Source organism: Podarcis liolepis, assembly GCF_965112155.1.
Source record: "Podarcis liolepis genome assembly, chromosome: 5".
NCBI classification, from domain to species: Eukaryota; Metazoa; Chordata; class Lepidosauria; order Squamata; family Lacertidae; genus Podarcis; species Podarcis liolepis.
Genome location: NC_139556.1, coordinates 38,435,955 through 38,456,714, shown reverse-complemented (window position 1 = coordinate 38,456,714; position 20,760 = coordinate 38,435,955). Strand labels below are relative to the sequence as shown.

Sequence of the window (20,760 nt, the reverse complement as noted above, 5' to 3'; positions counted from 1 at the left end):
AGCCGGCCTCAAACTGCCTTCATCACCCTCCATTCCTACCTATTTGCCCTCTCACCTTGTGGCATCTGCTCTTGTGGCAATGACAGGGGCACATCTGATTCATGCTTCATAGGAATGCCTGAAAAGGGCTTAGGAGTATGAGCAAACAGGAAGTTCACATTAGGATCTAAGGGTGTCTGTCACAATCTCTGATGAACATGGCATTGATGGTTTTAATGGCCGTAGTCAGGATAGAGGCCTGAGCCATAACAGAAGGACAGGAAAGAGAGGTTGCTGTAGTCAAAGTCGTAATATGACTACTAGGCTCACCTGTGCAGAAACATGTGAACCAGAGTTGTCAAACAATTTATTTCAGGATCAAATATGGCAAGAAAAAGAGAAGGAAGGAAGCATCACAATGCTCCTACTTCAATAAGGTGAATGGAGACACTGTCCATGAATGAAAATGAGCAATATTTTATTTGTTTATTTAGCAAATAGTTTCTAAGTGGGTTGCAACTGCAAAACCAGTGCATAATTAAACGAAACAATGGGCAATCCATTGGGGCATTAAGGCACCCTTAATTAGAATATATATATACACACACACTCACATAATAAAAAACTAATACAATAAAATCAGGAGTTCATTTCAGGAGAATGCCTGCCTTAACAAGTGTGTTTACATGATCCAATGGAATACCAACACAGATTGGGCCTCTTGTATTTTAGCCAGGAGGGAATTCCACAACGCTGGCACCAGCAGTGAAAAAGCCCATTTCTGTGTTACCATGTCTTCTGTGAGGAGGCAAAGACTTGGAAGGATAGATGAGAAGTTTGCTGTGTGTTGTGCTGAGTTTTAAATGGTGATGAAACATCCAAGCCGAATGTTGCTGCAGGCAGCAGGAGCTGCAAGACCGGATGGAGATGAAGATTTCTGAAGAGAGAGCTGGGTGCCACCAGGATATGGATCCTGCTGAAATGGAAACTAGTGAGAGAGGCTTGGAAATGGATCCCTGAGGAACTCCATCCAAAAGTGATGGTGTTGCTCATAAGTGAGATTAAACCAAACCTAGGATGAGATTCATTTGAGTGTCGTTCATACACAGACACTGTCACATACATGTTGTTGTTGTTGTTTAGTCGTTTAGTCGTGTCCGACTCTTCGTGACCCCATGGACCAGAGCACGCCAGGCACTCCTGTCTTTCACTGCCTCCCGCAGTTTGGTCAAACTCATGTTGGTACCTTCGAGAACACTATCCAACCATCTCGTCCTCTGTCATCCCCTTCTCCTTGTGCCCTCCATCTTTCCCAACATCAGGGTCTTTTCCAGGGAGTCTTCTCTTCTCATGAGGTGGCCAAAGTATTGGAGTCTCAGCTTCAGGATCTGTCCTTCCAGTGAGCACTCAGGGCTGATTTCCTTAAGAATGGATAGGTTTGATCTTCTTGCAGTCCATGGGACTCTCAAGAGTCTCCTCCAGCACCATAATTCAAAAGAATCAATTCTTCGGTGATCAGCCTTCTTTATGGTCCAGCTCTCACTTCCATACATCACTACTTGGAAAACCATGGCTTTAACTATACGGACCTACAGAACTTCTCAATTCACTAAAACACCTTGCTTGAGAAACCAGTTAGGACAGGTTTTGCATGAATGCAAGAAAGCTTTAACATATCCGCCAACATTTCTTCAATGAAATGCTATTACATGATAATTATAATAATAATTTTATTACTTATACCCTACCCATCTGATTGCGTTGCCCCAGGCACTCTGGGCATCTTCCAACATATATAAAAACATAATAACACATTATACTTTCCCTGGGAAGAGGGATTGATTGTTAAACTACTCTGACAACTGTAGCTCTCTGAGAGGAACAGGGCTTTCTTAGCAACTCTCAGCAGCCTTAACAAACTGCACTTCCCAGCATTCTTTGAGGAAATGATAACTGTTAAAACGGTATCATAGTGCTTCAAATGTATGGGGCAAATGTGACCAAAACAATGGACATGATCCAGGGGAAAAAATGAAGCACCTTTAAATACTAGAAAGGCTTTCCACACCAGCGTAGCTTACTGCACAGGGTTTGTTGTGACAGGTGTTAAAGAAAGATGTGTCAATAAAGGAAATGAAGTTAAAGCCATCTTAGCAAAGTATTTATTTACAGAGACTTCCCCATTAATTCTATGATTTTGCTGTACAGGAGTCTGGGGGCACTGAGGCCCCAGAGAAAATCCCAGTGGTTCCAGAGTGATATATTTTCATAGTAAATCAGGTTAGTGATACGAGGAAGTAAGAAGTCTATATCTCCTGGGGTTGCAATTATGTCATTCCCACCAAACCACACTGCAGTTGGCACAGTCATGTCCTCTATTTTATATTCGGGAGGAAAGCTCTGGAAAGTAAAAGACAGAGGATCATTAAACACCCATAAACACACAAGTGGTCTTAGTGACAGCATCTTGACACAATTCAGACTGCCTGTGGGCTGTTCACAGGCTTATATGAAGGATGGGTTTTTCTTGATTCTGACTGGAACACTCAAGGTTTTCTAACATGCTTTGAATGGGGCTGGAGCTCACATATTTCTAAGCTTCTAGTCATGTGAGAGAAACCACAAGCACACAACAACACACATCCAGGCCCTCCCTTCAGACTTTGGCCAAATGTGTGGTCTGAGGTTGGATCCAGCAGAAGGGTGGGGTTGAAGGAGGGGCTAATACACACATCCCTGTGCCCACCATGCTCTCAGCTTGTGGAGGAAAACACCTTTAGGGATCATATTCACATTAACTCAGAGCTATTGCATTATTGTGGTTAGATTGTTGAACTAGAACTTGGAGACCAAAGTTTACATCCCCACTCATTCATGAAGTTCATGGAGTGACCCTGAATCAGTCACAATTACTCTAGGCTTCCCCATAGGGTGGTTATCAAGAAATAACGGGGAGGAGGAGAACCATGTGTGCTGCCTTGAACTCTGCCGAGAAAAGGTGGGATGTATATAAATAAATGAATAAAATAGTTGAGCTTTCATCTGGGAAGACATCTAAATGGTTAATATTATCTGGGTTGTGCTGGTATGCAACAAGTCTCATTTCAGACCCAATATAAATAAGTGTTCTTGATGCAGAGTTCTATTTTCACTGTAAAAAAACCTAAATGTTCTCTCTTACCTGGTTATATATTGCCTGATTCTCATCCCCGTAGTCAAAACACCTGAATATTCCCGATTCTCTTACCTATCAAAATAATAGGAAATATTATATGATACGTATTACTGAGGATTGTGAAAACCCTGCCGTTAAGAAAACTAAATCTACAATATTGTGGAAATGTAAAGTTAGCTTACAAAGAGGTTTACAGGGATATATATATATATATATATGCTTTCGTAGATTTTCACGGGTACAGGAATGCAGGTTTAGGTGTCTTCGGGTGTCTTCCCGTGTAAGAGTTGGGAAGACACCCGAAGACACCTAAACCTGCATATATATATATATATATATATATATATATATATATATATATCCATCCTCATTAGCAAAGACCTGTCAGCTCTGTCTACATAAAGAAAACCAGGATTTAAACTCCTATTAGAACAACAGTACAAACATAAAGGTAAAGGTAAAGGTACCCCTGCCCGTACGGGCCAGTCGTGTCCGACTCTAGGGTTGTGCGCCCATCTCACTTAAGAGGCCGGGGGCCAGTGCTGTCCGCAGACACTTCCAGGTCACGTGGCCAGCATGACGAAGCTGCATCTGGCGAGCCAGCGCAGCACACGGAAATGCCGTTTACCTTCCCGCTAATAAGCGGTCCCTATTTATCTACTTGCACCCGGAGGTGCTTTCGAACTGCTAGGTTGGCAGGCGCTGGGACCGAGCAACGGGAGCGCACCTCGCTGTGGGGATTCGAACCGCCGACCTGACGATCGGCAAGTCCTAGGTGCTGAGGTTTGACCCACAGCGCCACCCGCGTCCCGTAGTACAAACATAAAATGGCTTAATTTTTGTATCGACTTCCCAGGGAATGTTAAGTGTACTAACTCTTCCGTAGTTCTTAGGTGTGAGCTTTGAAAGTTTAGTGTTATATAAAACCTATATGAATTTGTGATTTTGAGTGTACATGCAAGCATAGAACTCTATTCCTCAAAGTGTAAAACTCTCTACCTGTTTCCAGTGTACAATGTTTTTAGATGATGTTCGATCTGGAAAGTGAGCTGCATATACATCCAGTCGACTCTGCAAGTAAAGTTTGAAAAACAACACAAGAAAGAAAGAAAAGTAAACAGAAAAGCTAGTGGAAAGAAGAAGAAAAACATCAGTTACCCTACAAATTAGTGCTACAGCAATTGCTAGGGCAGCTTAGTTGAGAAAAAGGGTGAGCTAGAAAGTATACAATTATGCATAGTTTGCAAAGAATGGAGAGAAGAGGGACATTATGCTCCCCCTCGCATTACAAGAACAAGATTGGCTTTAAAGGGGGTTAATACAAATTCATGGGTGACAAAACTGCATGGCTATGTAATGCCTCTAGTGACAGAGGCAATATACCTCTGAGTAGCAGTTGCTGGGGAAAAGGATTAGGGAGATTGAGGCCCTGCTTGTGGATTTCCTATAGGAATCAGGTTGGCCACTATGAAAACAGGATGCAGGCATGCCAACTCCATGAGGAATCCCAAAGTAAGTAGAACAAAATTGGGGTGAAACACACCAGACGTGCATGGCTTCAAATGTATGCGATCACTCTAAGTTTGTTTTCTTTGCAGTTGTTGGCATCTGTTTGTCTTGAGAAGTGGGTAGAGTGCACCTCCGCAGTGCGTTAGCTACTGCTAAAGTCACCTCCTTGGAGTGCAAGTCTGGGCAATGTGCATAGAGGCTGCCCAAATAACAAGACCCCTCTCTCGGCCTTGTTGATGTGGTCCAAAGGAAAGCAGAGCAATATATTTGGCACCAGTTTGGCTGCAGGAGTTGCCAGAAGGAGGTGTACAAGGCACCATCCAAACAGTCTTCGGATTTGTGTAGGGCTTACTCAGCCTTTTCTTCTTCTGAAGATATACCACATGGCAGCAGAGGTTTAGGATCAGAGTCTTCCTTTTCCTAGAGGGGCTACTTTCCCAAGTTGATGAGCCCCATCTGCCCCTCACTTCTCTCTAGAGCATGTGCAAAAAAATACCTTCTTGACTGTTGGACCCACTTTTGGTCCGCTCACATGCAGGGGAAGCCCCTAACTCACTGAGAGTTTGAGACCCATCAACTACCCTCACCTGGTTTAACCAGCCAGTCGAAGCTGTTCCTGGAGTGTGGCCACTGGCAAAGCTGACAGCTTCTAGGAGCCACAAGTAAGAGCTGAGTGCAGGGTGTGTGGGGGGGGGGACAAAGGTGGACAAACTACCCCAGAAGGAACATGACATGTCCCCCATCAAAGGTACTACCCCTCCCTATACACCCCACACACCCCTCTTTGCAGTACAGAACATTTCTAGTTTTATTTATGCTAATTTCCCGGGTCTTGTTTCACAGGAAATATCAGTTGGCAGCTGCTCCATCTACTTCTCTCGCATGCCAAAGACAGAAATAAGCACCTGGGATAGCACCACCTTGTGGTGGTAATAGGGAACTAGGAAAATACATCTGATTGAAAAAGGGACCAGAATAAGAACTTGAGCCGTTTTACAAAGTGAAATTTGGGCAAGCGATTCCAGAAAACATTGGAAGTATAGTAGAAATGAAGGCATATTTGTTTTGGTTGGTTGGTTGGTTGGTTGGTTTTTTTAAAAAACACTTTCTTATCTGAAATCAGATCATATCAGGGCTCCAGACATGTGCATCCCCAACCCCCAAACCAGTAAAAGTCAGTGGCTGCAATGCTACACCCATTTCCATGACAATAAATCCCATTGAACTGAATGAGACTTGCATCTGAATAGACATGTGCTGTAATAGGGCAATGCTAGGCACATCTACTCAGAAGTAAGTTCTCTTCTGCTCAGTGAGACTTGCTTTCCATGCATACCGGACTTCAGTCTTCCTCTAAGTGAGCTTTCAATTTTCCATGGGGCTTTTCACCCCTGAAAAATGGAACCTCATGAAAATTCAGCAAACCAGGAATTAGCTACTGTGACTTCTTCACACGTCTACATACCATATTTATATTTGCAAAATTGATTCCACCCGAAAAGAAAATGGCATATGCACAGCCTGTATGCAGTAGTGAAACACTGCATATTGTGTTGATGAAGTATTTCCAAGCCTTGTAAGGCAAGTAAAATTCTCCTCTGACAAGCAGCCCCTGCAAAGATATAAAAGGTGTTACTTATATTGAACTTTAATTGTTTTTGTCCGACTGCCCTGCGCATCCTCAGCCCCTGTAGGGTATGAGAGGGAATCCTTCCAAGGCCTAAGCCAAGGTTCCTACATCTGAAATTCAATAAAGTTGTGGCCTAATTTTAAACCCATACACTGTTGTCATGTCTCATTTTGGGGGGGGGGGGTAGGCTCCAAGGACAGGGTTTAGCACGTGGGCTCGCAAAATGTGTTACTTATATTGAACTTCAATTGTTTTTGTTTGCAGAATTAGCTGTGTCTCTAGAGATTTCCTTTGTTGCTGTTTGCACCTCTTAAAAAGTTAAAATTGGTGAGTGGGAGGGGGCACCTATATTGTGACCCCAATGTCCCTACATGCACCAAGGGCACCTATTCCATCTCCAACCCTGCTATATTCAGTGAGAAAGCTGAAAGGGGATTGTAAGACCATTCAGCTGAACATGCCTGGTTCTAATTGCAGGGAAGCTTGCAAGGATAATCTGACTGATCTACTTAGCAAAGAAAGATTGGGATAATAATAATAATAATAATAATAATAATAATAATAATAATAATAATAATAATAATTTATTTATTTATTTATTTGTACCCCGCCCATCTGGCTGGGTTTCCCCAGCCACTCTGGGCAGCTTCCAACAAAATATTAAAATACAATAGTCTGTTAAACATTAAAAGCTTCCCTAAATGTCTTCAGATGTCTTCTAAAAGTCTGGTAGTTGTTTTTCTCTTTGATATTTGGTGGGAGGGCATTCCACAGGGCAGGTGCCACTACAAAGAAGGCCCTCTGTCTGGTTCCCTGTAACTTGGCTTCTTGTAGCGAGGGAACCGCCAGAAGGCCCTCGGCGCTGGATCTCAGTGACTGGGCAGAACAATGGGGGTGCAGACGCTCCTTCAGATATACTGGACTGAGGCCATTTAGGGCTTTAGAGGTCAGCACCAATACTTTGAATTGTGCTCGGAAACGTGTGGATGGATGAATCTGACAATTACATTTCTCTCGGTTTCTCATTTTCCCACACTTAAGTTCAGTTTTTCACATTTCCACATTAGTTTGCAATTTTTATTTTTAAAAAGTCCACATGAAAATTGTCATTGTCCATTTCCCAGATACACACTTTTTTGTACGTAATTTTGCCTAGTACACACAATTTTTGTATAGCATTTCTCCCTTTATAATGCACTCCAGAAGCTATTTTAATTAATGTACGCATTTATTTGCACATTTTACTTCAGATTAGGAATTTTTGAGAAATGAGCAATTGCGTGCCAAGGCACCTGAGCCACAAAGTGCCCAGGAGAAGAATAAAGCACACTGACACGAAATATATTGGTTTATGGGTTCAAATAGGTCACAACTTAATTGGTTACAGATGTGAGTGGTTTGGCTTAGGGCCTGGGGTGAAACCAGGCTATATCTTGACTCCTGCCCACCTGCAGGGAGTCCACTTAAGGGTAAACCACCATTAGGGGCACCGCGAGGGCAGGGGCATCGCAAGGTGGGTGCAGTGGGTGTCACCACTGAGGGGGGTTACAAACTGGCATGCAGGGTCTCTGAGATGCATGGCTCAGCGCGCTGCAGGCCCCGCAGTGAGTGCCACCCACCAGTTTGTCACCCCCCTCAGTGGAAAAAGACTGGGAGAGACCCTGTGGCTTGGGCGCCTGCAGGCTCTGCACTGCCCCAAACCGCCCGCCCGCCACCTCCCCTCTCAGCTGTAGGGTGGCTGAGGGGGAGGATGTAGGCAGACTCCTTGGAGGCCCCACAGAGTGTCCTGCCCCTGCTGGCCCCGCCCCCACGCGAGCCACCCCAGGCACCCAATCAGCTTACTCCGCTGCTGCCCGAGGGGTCCCTGTAAGGGCTGTGACATGGCCCTAGCCCACACCCAGGCTTTTAACAGGATTCACACCCTGGATCCCTTTAACATGATAACCTTACTGAGGGGGGCAGGCGAAGGCTACAACCTCCCTTCCATCCAAACAAATGCTCACCCAATGCCTAACCTCAGAAAACCTGTGACGATTGCTACTAGGTGGGTGAAAACCAATTGGCTGGTGCCAACTTGCCAAGTGAAAAAAATTCCTACCCAGCCCCAACAATATAGCAACGGACAATTGTCCATCGCAAGGGCATATCTGAGCATAGCATGAAAAGAGGGTGAGTGGGTCAGGTGATCCAGCGATGGGGCGAGAGACAGGGGAACGGCTGGCTGCGCCGTGGTTAACTCGCCCACGGCCACACTCATACTGAGAGCTGATTGGCTGGTGCTGTCCCATGAGGGCAGAACCCCAGCAACAACAATGCAGCCAGCATGATGTAGGTAAGAGGTGGCAACCTTCCATCCCCTAAGCGACTGTTGTGACCCGGGATGCTGAATTTGATTGTATATTGTTTTCGAAAGTGCATATTTGGTACATTTGCTTATAAATGCAAATTGTATTAAATTTCTCCTCCATCCCTTTCTGGGTGTGCAGCAGACACACCTGACAGATGCATACCCCCCCCCCCCAGAACTGATCTATTTAAACTTTAGTTTCTTTGTATTTTAGTTTACTTTCTTTGTTTCATTGACAGTGCAATCGACAGCTCACTGAAATTAATAGTAGAGCCAATGGATGTGATTGGTTCTCAAACACATTTTTTGTAGATGAAATTTTGCAGTGCATGAATTGCATGTGAACCAAATTTACCTTTTATCTAGCATATTTCTAACTTGCCCTGCATTCAGAATAATCTCAGGGGAACACAACATTTCTGCAAAAATTGTAGTCTGTTATATTCTTCTATAGATACATGCAGTTTATAGAATCTTTCTTTTCTTGCACACAGTAACCTAGATGAGTAACTAGAAATATTTGTCACGGATTTATGGTAGAAGTGACTTTGAGGGACCCATTAGCTTTGCATTTCTTGATTTCATCAGTCATGAAATAGTGATTGACCAGTACCTTGGATGAATATTCAGGAAGGAAGACACCAAGTTCGAAAGGAAGACTTGTTGCATACCTAAGAGAAATCACAGGAGCCAGGGCAAAGAATGTTTTGACTTTTTGAGACAGCTCCGGTATGGCTGAAAATGCTATGAGGCCTAAGGAGAAAGAGGGAGGGAGAAAAAACACAGTGAGCATTTAGAATCATGTTAAGTGATTCTCCAGTTTACCAAAAGGGTATTCCCTGACCTGAAAGCAGAGATGCAGAGCCTGTGGCTGGCCTAATATTATTGACTGGGGCTGATGGAAGTTGGAGTCTGACAGCAATCTGGAGGGCTACAGATTCCCCATATGTATTCTAAATGATCACTGGAGCTGCTGGGAGGAAATTGAAGGATAGCAATAGATCTACCAAGGATGGAGAAACCCGAGTGCTACCTCTACCACTGCAACTTTGAAGCCACTTGCCAGGAAAGGAAGGCAGTTGTTGTGATTATTCAGTTCTCGAAATGTTTCCCTCTCAATTATATGCTCATCAGGTGAATGAGCAGATGAACTCTGCCCCTCGAGCTACCAAAAACTACATAGTCGTAGCCGTTCTAGACTCTGCACTCAGATTCTGTAGGTCTTTCTTGATTTAAGAACTGGCACCACTGTACCGGAATGGAAAGATAGCCTAAGGTAAATGGTGCAAGCACATTTTCTTGTTACCGAAAAGCCTTTAAATCAATCTCACTCTGAGAAATTGTGAACTCTAGGTGTGCGTAAGCAGCAAGGCTCTTATGGTAGATGATGGGGCACGTTTTAAGGTTCTGTCACCTAACTTCAGAACCTCTTTCCTCCCCTCTTTTGAAGCTGATGGGTGGTGGAGACAAGAGGACTAGTTGAAGACAGGTCATTGTATGTATCTTACGTTCAGGCTGGTGATTTCTGTCCCCTATCTATATCTACCATCTATATCTATCTATCTATCTATCTATCTATCTATCTATCTATCTATCTATCTATCTATATCTATCTATCTATCTATCTATCATCTATCTATCTATCTATCTATCTATCATCTATCTATCATTTATCTATCTATCTATCATATCTATCATCTATCTATTTATCTGTCATCTATCTATCATCTATCTATCTATCATCTATCTATCTATCTATCATCTATCTATCTATCTATCATCTATCTATCTATCTATCTATCTATCTATCATCTATCTATCATCTATCATCTATCTATCTATATCTATATCTATATCTATATCTATATCTATATCTATATCTATATCTATATCTATATTTAAAAAGCTGTCTTCTCACTTTTCCTGAAAAGCCCTATGTACTCCATAGTGGAGTCAAGCAAGGTCACAAAGGGAATGCAGACACAACAGTGCCAAGGTTGGCGCAAGATTGACTTCCAACACAGAAAAAGGGGATGAGCAGCTTATAGTGGAACAGCTGCCTCTAGAATCCAAAACAGCAAAACACAGGACAAAGTGAGCAACAGAGAGAGAGGGGAGAGAAAGGAGAAAGAGAGAAAGAGATGGGATTGTTCAATTTTAACATACCAATGGTAGCACCTTCAGAGTAGCCTACATAATACAGTTGCTTCTGCCCAGTTTTCTTCAAAATAAAGTTGATCACTGCTGGAAGGTCATACATGCCCATTTCATGGAAACTGAAATAGTAATTGGGAAATAAGATTGGGCTTTTTAAATTTTATTGCAAAATTAGTGACTCCTATGAGCTCACAAATATTTCACATTTGGGCCAGTCCACTCATGAAGTGAGGTGAAGCAGCTGCCTCAGGTGGTGGAAGCCCCTGAGGCAGCAGCCTTGCAAGTACCCCTCACACCTTGCCACCTCCACCACTGGTGGAGAAGTGGTGTCAGCATTGGCACCCATTTATGGTGAGATCTCATGGAGCATGAGAGATCAGGTGAGATTTCAGTGAGATCTGGCAAGATTGCACCATAAGCCAGTGCCAATGCCGCTTCTCCTCCAGTGGCGAAGAGAGTGTGGAGGGTGGGCAGAGGTGGTGCCAGTTGAAGTGGGCACATGGTGGTGGTGCCAATGGAAGTGGGTACATAGTGGGGCACCACTTCCCATTTCAAGTGGTGAAATGGGATGCACCACCCCTGTTTTCCCTAGAGTTGCCTTCTGGGAAGTTTTGTTTGAAATGTGTGTGTGGAATGAGATGATGGAGCCACCATCTCTACTCTCCGCTTTAATTTTTTTAGCTATGGGTTCCAGCAACAGAACATCACTAAAAATCACACACACACACACACAAGAAAATCTCATGAAGGGGAATCACACATAGAAAAAGGCTGTAGAGTGTGAAGATCCCCAGTGACTGCCAGTCAGTGTAGAGAATACTCAGGTAAATGAACCATGTTTGCTTGAACCATGAACCATGCCATCAGAATAAATACATTCCAACAACGTAATCCATTCCAGAAGCCTGTTCGGCTTCCTAAATGTTTTACAACCGAGGCGCGGCTTCTGATTGACTGCAGGATTTTCTTGCACTCAAGCAGAAGCCGCGTCGGATGCTTACGAAAAAGTTCAAAAACCAGAACACTTACTTTCAGGTTTTCGGTGTTCAGGAGCCAAAATGTTCCAAAACGGAGGTGTTTGGAAATCGAGATTTGACTATGCTTGGAAATTTCATTAATATTACCTACCTTCATAATTGGGATGTGGGTGGCGCTGTGGTCTAAACCACAGAGCCTAGGGCTTGCCGATCAGAAGGCAGCGGTTCAAATCCCTGCGATAGGGTGAGCTCCCATGTTCAGTCCCAGCTCCTGCCAACCTAGCAGTTCAAAAGCACGTCAAAGTGCAAGTAGATAAATAGGTACCATCCCGGCGGGAAGGTAAATTGTGTTTCTGTGTGCTGCTCTGGTTTGCCAGAAGCGGCTTAGTCATGCTGGCCGCATGACCCTGAACCTGTCTGCGGACAAACGCCAGCTCCCTCGGCCAATAAAGCGAGATGAGCGCCGCAACCCCAGAGTCGTTTGCGACTGGACCTAATGGTCAGGGGTACCTTTACCTTTTTACCTTCATAATTTGGTATTGTATCACAGCTGATTGGCTAATAACCTATGTCCCAACAGCGACAAATAGGTCAGCATAGTTGAAGTGGGAGATAACATTGTCAATGGCTGTAAAGCTGTTCCTTTTTTGTTCAAACTACCTGAAATCCCAAAATTCATCCTGGTCAGTTGACAAATGTTGGTGTCTCCGAGACCAGCTTGACCCTCTGCTGTTCCCCAGCCAAACATCATAGCCAGCATCCGCTAATATGAATCCAAAGCTGTTGTTGGCCAAATTTTCAACCCAGTAGCTAGCTTCTGTAATCAATCCATGTTGCAACAACACAACAGCCTTGGGACCTGTTTTGAAAACAAAGTCTTTGTTTTAACAAAGCAGACAAGAATTTCTGTGCCCTGGTAACAAAGATGTTTTTGATGAATCTCCCATATTCCTAAAACATTCTTTATATTACATCCATAAGTTGGTTAGGCTGTGGTCTCATCCAATGGCATGGATTTGAGCCTTGTTTGTAGAGGAGGCTTGTTAGCAAAGCGCTATTCAAGCATTCAAAATATTTGTGAGGGATTAAAAGGGGAATGGGATATGGGCAGGCACCCACCAGCTGTGCTCCCAAGGCCCCAGTCAACACCGGATGTGTCTGCCCTCTCACTGTCTTTCCCGGAAAGTCTCATGGGAGCTTGGAAGCATGCCCTGCTCAATGTGCTTCCATGGGGATGCCTCCATGTGGGCCTGGAAAGTCAGGGTTCTCACTTATGGGGAGGACTATACGGTAAGTATGTTCAGCTGATAGACTACGGATTTTGTTGTTGTTGCTGCTGCTGTTGTTGTTAAACACACATAACAAGATACCTCCCACTGGAAGATTTTTTTGCCCAAAGGGTATTCTGTTAATTGTCAAATAATAGCCATCATCTGTTAACACTTCATACTCTTCGCTGGGGTATCCATTGTAGGAAATCACCTCACTCTGAAAAGAAAAAATAAAATAAAATAAAACGCTGAGAGCTTTTGATTCGGAATGGTTTAATCTATCTGCCAGGAAGGAGACATTTAAGCAGTATGTGAACAGTGTCATTATATGGTTTAGTCACCAGATGGCACAGGAGATGCTTGAGTTTCTTCTGTTTGTTCTCTTATTTAAGAACTACAGATATCTTCATACACTACATTCAACAAGTGTACCATCTGTGCACTTTTGTACACAAATTGCTGAGTTGTACATAGTGATATTCACATGTAAATTTCATCAAAGGTGTGCCTTTGTTTACAACAGTTGAGCTGTGCAACTGATGTTGAATCCTCAGAGACAGATGTGGGTTGATGCTGCTAATTTTTCTTTACTTAGACTCAGGTCTTAGCCGCACTTCTTCTTGTCCAACCACTTCTCCCTGTGGAAAACAGCTCTTTAGCACTCAATAAGAGTGGACAGCAATTCAGATTTTATCCAGATTGACGTTTGCTCCAATTTAGGGCTAAAGAGTTGTTTTTCCATGGGAAAGGAGCGAGGCAAGGGGAAAATCCATTGGACCCATTCCTAGAAGGTTAGGGCCAAGCAGAAAACCACCCAGACCCATGTTTTCAAGGCACAGGACAAGCAGAAGTGTGGATGAGCCCTCAGGCATGACCCCAGAGGCAGATAGTGCTTCGCTGGCAGGAGGCAACGCTGAGGCCAAGTCAGACAGCTCTTCTTTGGCATTTGGGATGTCTTGTCAGGACAGAGGCAGTGCTTTCTCCCGACTACTCGCTCGGGCCTTCCCTCATCCCAGGCCTCACAGGCAGTGGCGTAGCAAGGTCAGGTGGTACCCAGTGTGGAAAATTATTTCCCCCCCCCCCCAAATGACTTCCTCCCAAATTTTTGGTTTCTTCAAGCCTGCTGACATCTCCCTCTTTATGCATGGATGGTACTGTTTTAGCTAATAAGTATAGAACAGGTGTGGCCAACTCTCAAGAGACTGTGATCTACTCATAGTTATCATTTATACCCCGCCCATCTGGCTGGGTTTCCCCAGCAATTCTGGGCGGCTTCCAACAAAATATTAAAATACAATAGTCTGTTAAACATTAAAAGCTTCCCTAAACAGGGCTGCCTTCAGATGTCTTCTAAAAGTCAGGTAGTTTTTTCTCTCTTTGATATCTGGTGGCAGGGTGTTCCACAGGACAGGTGCCACCACCGAGAAGGCCCTCTGCCTGGTTCCCTGTTACTTGGCTTCTCGCAGTGAGGGAACCGCCAGAAGGCCCTCGGCGCTGGACCTCAGTGTCCAGGTAGAACAATGGGGGGGGGAGACATTCCTTCAGGTATACTAGACCGAGGCCATTTAGGGCTTTAAAGGTCAGCACCTTTAAAGCTGCTTCAGAGGAAGTAGCCATAAAATCAGTGGACCATGCTTATTCGTCTTACATTTTCTGCTATTTTTATTCAGATTTGACAGAATAGAAATACACTGTATAAATACATAAGCCAGGGCATATGAACTATATAAGTCTTGGTACAAATGTTAACGGGATGTGGGTGGCACTGTGGTCTAAACCACTGAGCCCAGGGCTTGCAGATCGGAAGGTCAGCGGTTCAAATCCCCGCGACGGGGTAAGCTCCCAAAAAGTTCCAAAAAGTGCAAGTAGATCAACAGCGGGAAGGTAAATGGCGTTTCCGTGTGCTGCTCTGGTGTTGGTGTTCCGTTGCGCCAGAAGCAGCTTTGTCATGCTGGCCACATGACCTGGAAAAACTGTCCGTGGAGCGGACAAACGCCGGCTCCCTTGGCCTGTAAAGCGAGATGTGCGCCGCAACCCCAGAATCATTCATGATTGGACTTAACTGTCAGGGGTCCCTTTACCTTTACCTTTACCTGTACTACTTTAGACATGCAGTTTATGTGCTATGCATGTGTATTTACCTTATGCAATTATCAACATTTATTATGTATTTGAGAGCCTAGAATTTCTGTAACAATATGAAACACACAAAATATCTCATGAAGGGCAAGGTGAAGTGTCAGAGCAACCACACCACAACTAAAAGCAGAAGCTGGAAATACCATATGGGAAGCCTCCAACTTGGGGACGTTCTTCTCACATTGTATTATGTGTATGCATCCCTTTATTCTGGCTTTGGAAAAACACTGATGATGCAGTCCAAGTAACAGTATTCAGCTTTCTGTCTCTGATGAAGCTCCTGCATTTTTAGAGAACTTTATGACTAGCTGAAATTCAGCAAATGACACTTTTCTCTACCTTGCATCTTCATGCTGGTATGTAGACAACACTGATCAAGTGGTGCCATTTTTGTTCAACAGAGTGTTTTCTCTCTACTATGACCTAATGCTGTGTGCTGTTGAATTTTCCAGAATACATCCATGTTTCCCTTGGGCAGAGGTAAGGCGTAGGAGTTGATAACTAACAAAGGTATTATAGATTAGAATTGATTCACCTTATTTGGTTATAAAAAAGTAACAACATTGTGTCAGCAGTGCAAATATCCTCTCATCAAATGACCCAATATAATTTGATTAGTTAAATAAATAACCAGCTATGTCCAGACATATAGGTCACCTACTTGCAAATTAGATTACTCTGCTTACTTACAGGCAGCACATTGATTAGTAAACACTTAGGTTCCTTTTCCTTTCCTTTTCCGCATCTTCTATCCTGCCTGGCTATTAAGGCAGAACTTCTAATTTGTAAATGTAAATGTAAATGTAAATGTAAAGGACCCCTGACAGTTAAGTCCAGTTGTGAATGACTCTGGGGTTGCGGTGCTCATCTCGCTTTCAGGCCGAGGGAGCCGGCATTTGTCCGCTTCCACAGACAGTTTTTCCTGGTCATGTGGCCAGCATGACTAAGCTACTTCTGGCAAAACCAGAGCAGCGTACGGAAATGCCATTTACCTTCCTTCTGGAGTGGTACCTATTTATCTACAGTCATACCTCGGGATAAATACGCTTCAGGATACGCTCCACGGTGACCCGGAAGTAACAGAGTGCGTTACTTCCAGGTTTTGCTGTTCTCGCATGTGCAGACGGTCAAAATGATGTCACGCGCATGCGCGGAAGCGGCGAAACATGACCCATGCACACGCAGACGTGCTGTCATGTCTTACGTTCTGTTCAGGACGTGAACAGGGCACTGGAACGGATCCCATTCACATCCCGAGGTACTGTACCTGCACTTTGACGTGCTTTTGAACTGCTAGGTTGGCAGGAGCTGGACCGAGCAATGGGAGTTCACCATGTCACGGGCATTTGAACTGCCAACCTTTTGATCGGCAAACCCAAGGCTCAGTAGTTTAGACCACAGCGCCACCAGCAACCCAAAAACCATTTTGGCTCTCCTAAAGACTCTAAAGATTTCCTCTGCCTCCTTAATCCTCCTTGCCTGAGAATAGGTAGGCAGAGAGCAATCAGGAGAAGTTATTGAAGGGATTCCTCTCCTATATCTATGAACCTCCTTTGTATTAATTGTCATTGTTTGCCCAGATGCTCTGCATTGAGTGGCATGGGCATAGCCAGGATTTATGTTGGGGGGTCAGAACTGAGTTGTCTGCAACGCAATTGGTCAGTTTGTTAAGTATTTTTATTTATTTACTTGATTGTGGGGGGCAGCTACACCCCCTGGCTACGCCCATGGTGAGTGGGGAGAAAATCCTTTGTATCCTTGCAGGATACTGGTGCAAGGCAGGAGGAAGGTTTCCTCCCCACAGCAGAGAGTCGGAATTTGGGGTGGGAGGGGGCACGCCCCCTAACATAAAGGCTAGTCTCCCCCAAATAAAGCCTGGCTATGCCCATGAAAGGGGGGGGTGTCTCTGAGTGCAAAGATAAGGAGGGGAGGGGGCGAAAAGCTGTGCAATCTTCATCCATCATAGAACAGGGAAAGAAGGGAGGATGGAAAGGATTGGGGAGTGACAGAATGAAGGGAAAGCAGGAAGAGTCTTCCCCCCACCCCATCCTACCTTCTCACTCACAAGGAGCTGCAGTGAGAGCTGCTCTGCCTGAAGCCCATACAGTCAAATGACTGGCAGGTTAGTGATACCTGGATGTTGTAACCAGTGGAGGAGCAAAGGGGGTGGGGGCAGCGTTGTAGAGAAGCACCTTTGCAAAAATAAAAATAAAAAAATCCGGGGGGCCCTCTCCAAGCGGGGAGGGGTCATCCGATCTCCGTGGGTCTCCACATGCCAGAGATAACCAAGGAGCTCTGCAAAGTTGGCCAGGAAGTTGGTGGCGAGGAGGAGTACCGGTAGTTCTGAAGAAGAGGGGACTGAGTGACTGGAAAGCTGCCTGCTTCTGAGACTGGAAGCTATTCTCCTTTTCAGTGTCTGCTTTGGAGAAGAGAGGTCCTTCACAGAAGATGATTTCCCTAAACCCTTCTGTTCAGTTTGACCTGACGTCACAGTTGTTCTCTCTGCATCTGCTTTTGTTCTCTTTTCTTCCCCTTCTCCCTCCTTTCTTTTTAAAAAGCTTTCTCACAGATCACTCACTATTTTTGCTGGTCTCCCACCCCTGCCTTATTCCTTGATTGGAGTGATGGAGGAAATTTTATGTCACATCGTTTGATGAACTGAGTAAGAACAGAAAGAGCTGTTTGACAGTGGAACAGTAGCTGGGGGGGGGCACGCTTGCCGCGGCTGGAGAGGGAAAGGCAAAGCCAGGCGGGACAGAGGCTGACGAGGGAGTGAGCGCTTGGAGAGGAAAGGGAGCCGGGAGAGAGAGAGAGGCAGGCGTGCAGGAGGGACACAGCTGGCAAGGCAGCTGCCTGCGAGAGGAGCACTTCCCGAGTGAGGGAGGGGCATGGACAGGCAGGGAGAGCAGGGCATGCACCCAGCCACAGAGGTGGGAAGGGGACGCATCAGCATCACAATGAAACTCAACCCCACTCGGTTCCACTATACAGGCAGCATCGAGTTCAGCAGGCATTTTGTCACCCCCCTCATGACGGCACCCGGTGCAGTCCGCCCCCACCACCCCTTCTTCCACCACTGCTCACAGGCCACTGGCCCAGGATCAAACTCCCCCCCCCCCCGTTATCCCTCCCTCCTCCCTCCTGGCCAGCCCTGTCAAGAAGTCTCCACAAGGCTCATGATACTAGGAAGGAAATTGGAAGGACTGTTGGTACTCTTTGCCTCCTGTTTTCCAGGCTCATCGGTATCACTTAAGGAATAGTTTTGCATTTCCCTTTAGCTTGTATGTCATCACTCCCAATTGCATCTCCCCACCCCATGATGTTCTTGACCTAGGATTGCCAACACGGTGCCCTGTGGATGTTGTTGGACTAGAACTCCCATTAAGCCCTGACCATTGGTCCTGCGGGCTGAGGTTCATGGGAATTGGAGTCCCATAACAGTTGCTTGAGGGGACCTTGTTGGCTACCCCTGTTCTAGACTGGGGGAGGAAAGACAGAAGGAGCGAACGCTGCTCTTCTGCATTTCAGGCCCATCTCAGGCCTGCCTCTAATAAGATTAATAAAAGATTACATAACTTACGACATTCATGTGAACTTCAGGATTTGCAACTCTTCCTCTCCTACTCAAGTCTTCTAGGATACCAAATAGGCAAGCAAGTGCAAAAAACCACAACTTCTTTCCATAAATCTATTTTATAAATGGGGTGGAAGAGAAGACAACAAAGTAAGGGGGGAGGATCTTACATCAATCAATTATGCTAGCAAAATATATACACTTTATTCATATATTCCAAAATGTATAAACTGCTATTTCAAAGAATACCCGAGTAGCATACAAAAATACACTATATAGATGGTCATTTTAAACCTAGTACAAATCATGCAACAACCTTAAAAACATGATGCCAAAGCTGCAAAAACCAAGGAGGCTAATTTGGGAAGAAAAGTTTTCAACCAACATCAAAATATAGAACTTGCTTCCTTTCTCGGGCAGGAAATTCCAGGGAACTGGAGCAGCAGTGCTAAAAAACACATGTTCAAGTCACAACATGCTCTATGAACAGGTTTATGTGTCACCATGAACAAATCTTCATCCACAGATCTCAGCGACTGAGGTAGGCTGCACTGGGAGAGACGGCTTCCCGGACCTCTTAGTCCATAAATATCTACGAGTTTATACAAAAGTAGTCAAACCTTGAATCTAGCTAAGTAGCAAACTGGCAGCCAGTGCAATGCTTTCAAGCAAAGGTTTTCCTAAATAACTTTTTTTTTTGTACTATTCGCAGCCGCACATAAAGCACGTTACAGAAATCAAGGTTAGAGGTTATTCTGTGGCTCACTGTTAGCAAGCTCTCTCTATCAAGGAACAGTAGCAGCTGGCATTTCAGTCAAAGAAGGGAAAGGGACTCCTAGACAGACCAGTGGGTCATTTGCACATGCACCAATAGTACCTGACCATTGGTTGGAAGTGATGGAAACTGGAGTCCAACAACATCTGGATGGTCACAGCTTCCACACTCCTGCTTTAAAGAGTCTTCTTTAAAAAAGTTGCTAGCTACACCATACATTGTTTGACCACTGTTGCCTTTTAAACTCTGACCCCAATAAGCCCACTTGCTGTTCTCACTTTCCATTTAAGTCTGTCTCCTTTGAGAGCACTAAGGAAGGACCAACATCAAACTTCTTAGCCATTTATAGGAGATGCTGACTGTTTCCCTGTCGAAGCTATGAACATCTTTGATGAGAGCCAAACATAGTAAGAAATAAAGATTTGCCAGACATAGAATAAGTGACCATATTACCATTCTGAGTCCTCTTGCTGTGCTTGACAGGAGCAGGATTTTCAAATAATGCTTCCTTCTACAGCACCAACGTTAGTAACCACTAGAAACACGCCTTCTTCATGTTGCACAAGAAGGGATTTGTTTATCTGCTAGCCAGTTCTTCAGCATCCATTCTCAGCCTCCGCAACATGGAAATAATGCTGTGGCAACTATTTTAGCTATTAGACATCTTCATGTAAAACAATGGCTCAATGTTCCTGATTCATACACACCTCAGAAATTCCACTAATGAGGTCAAGTGGGCGGCAAGGGAGGATGCCTTGTGTGGATCCCCATGGTTTGTTTCGATACTTATTTGTAACGCTGTGACATTTTAAAATGTTGTTATTTGCTCGTCAGTAGTCACTGCCACGTAAAGGTCATGGCCTCTTTTCAGCTGGTGGGGGGAGGCCACGGTTGAGGTTCCCGTGGTGGGCACAGATCCTGCTTGGGCGTGATCATGGAAGGCTGGCCATGTTGCAGCCATAGCAGGCAGTGGCGTAGCGTGGGTTGTCAGCACCTGGGGCAAGGCAAGTAATTTGCGCCCCCTAACCCATGGATTTGCGCCCCCTAACCCGTGGATTTGCACCCCTAACCCCCAGATGTTGCGCCCGGTGTGGCCGGCCCCCCCTGCACCCCCCACGCTACGCCACTGATAGCAGGTGACCTTGTGGACATGGCTTGGGGGGGGGTGGACTGGAAAGAAGACTGAAGGTGGAGGTTGTTCCTCTGGTCCACTCCTGGGCATAAAAG

The 20,760-nt window shown here is 44.9% G+C and overlaps 2 protein-coding genes across 3 annotated transcripts in view; both read right to left on the bottom strand.

Annotated features, from left to right (window-relative positions):
* LOC310706823 (lipase member M-like) overlaps positions 1 to 20,760 on the bottom strand; it is a 79,880-nt gene that overhangs the window by 23,278 nt on the left and 35,842 nt on the right. The gene's annotated exons all lie outside the window — the stretch shown is intronic.
* LOC310706834 (lipase member M-like) lies at positions 437 to 20,167 on the bottom strand. Of its 2 annotated transcripts, XM_083503172.1 has the most exons (10): positions 19,987 to 20,165; positions 18,765 to 18,872; positions 13,145 to 13,262; positions 12,435 to 12,633; positions 10,807 to 10,916; positions 9,254 to 9,393; positions 6,129 to 6,275; positions 4,154 to 4,225; positions 3,161 to 3,226; positions 437 to 2,379 (listed from the first exon to the last, which is right to left on the bottom strand). In XM_083503172.1, the coding sequence occupies exons 1-10, from the start codon at positions 19,987 to 19,989 to the stop codon at positions 2,146 to 2,148; spliced, it is 1,197 nt and encodes a 398-aa protein (XP_083359298.1). In that variant the 5' UTR covers positions 19,990 to 20,165; the 3' UTR covers positions 437 to 2,145. The 2 variants fall into 2 exon arrangements, with proteins under 2 accessions (XP_083359298.1, XP_083359299.1); XM_083503173.1 differs by lacking the exon at positions 18,765 to 18,872 and having other exon boundaries at positions 19,987 to 20,167.

Bases quoted from the DNA above. Each gene is read 5' to 3' on its own strand.
- LOC310706834 (XM_083503172.1), bottom strand. The intron at 12,634-13,144 runs GTATCTTGTTAT...TTTTCAAAACAG, and splicing joins AAAAAATCTTCCAGTGGGAG to GTCCCAAGGCTGTTGTGTTG. The intron at 4,226-6,128 runs GTATGTAGACGT...CTTTACTTGCAG, and splicing joins ATTTTGCAAATATAAATATG to AGTCGACTGGATGTATATGC.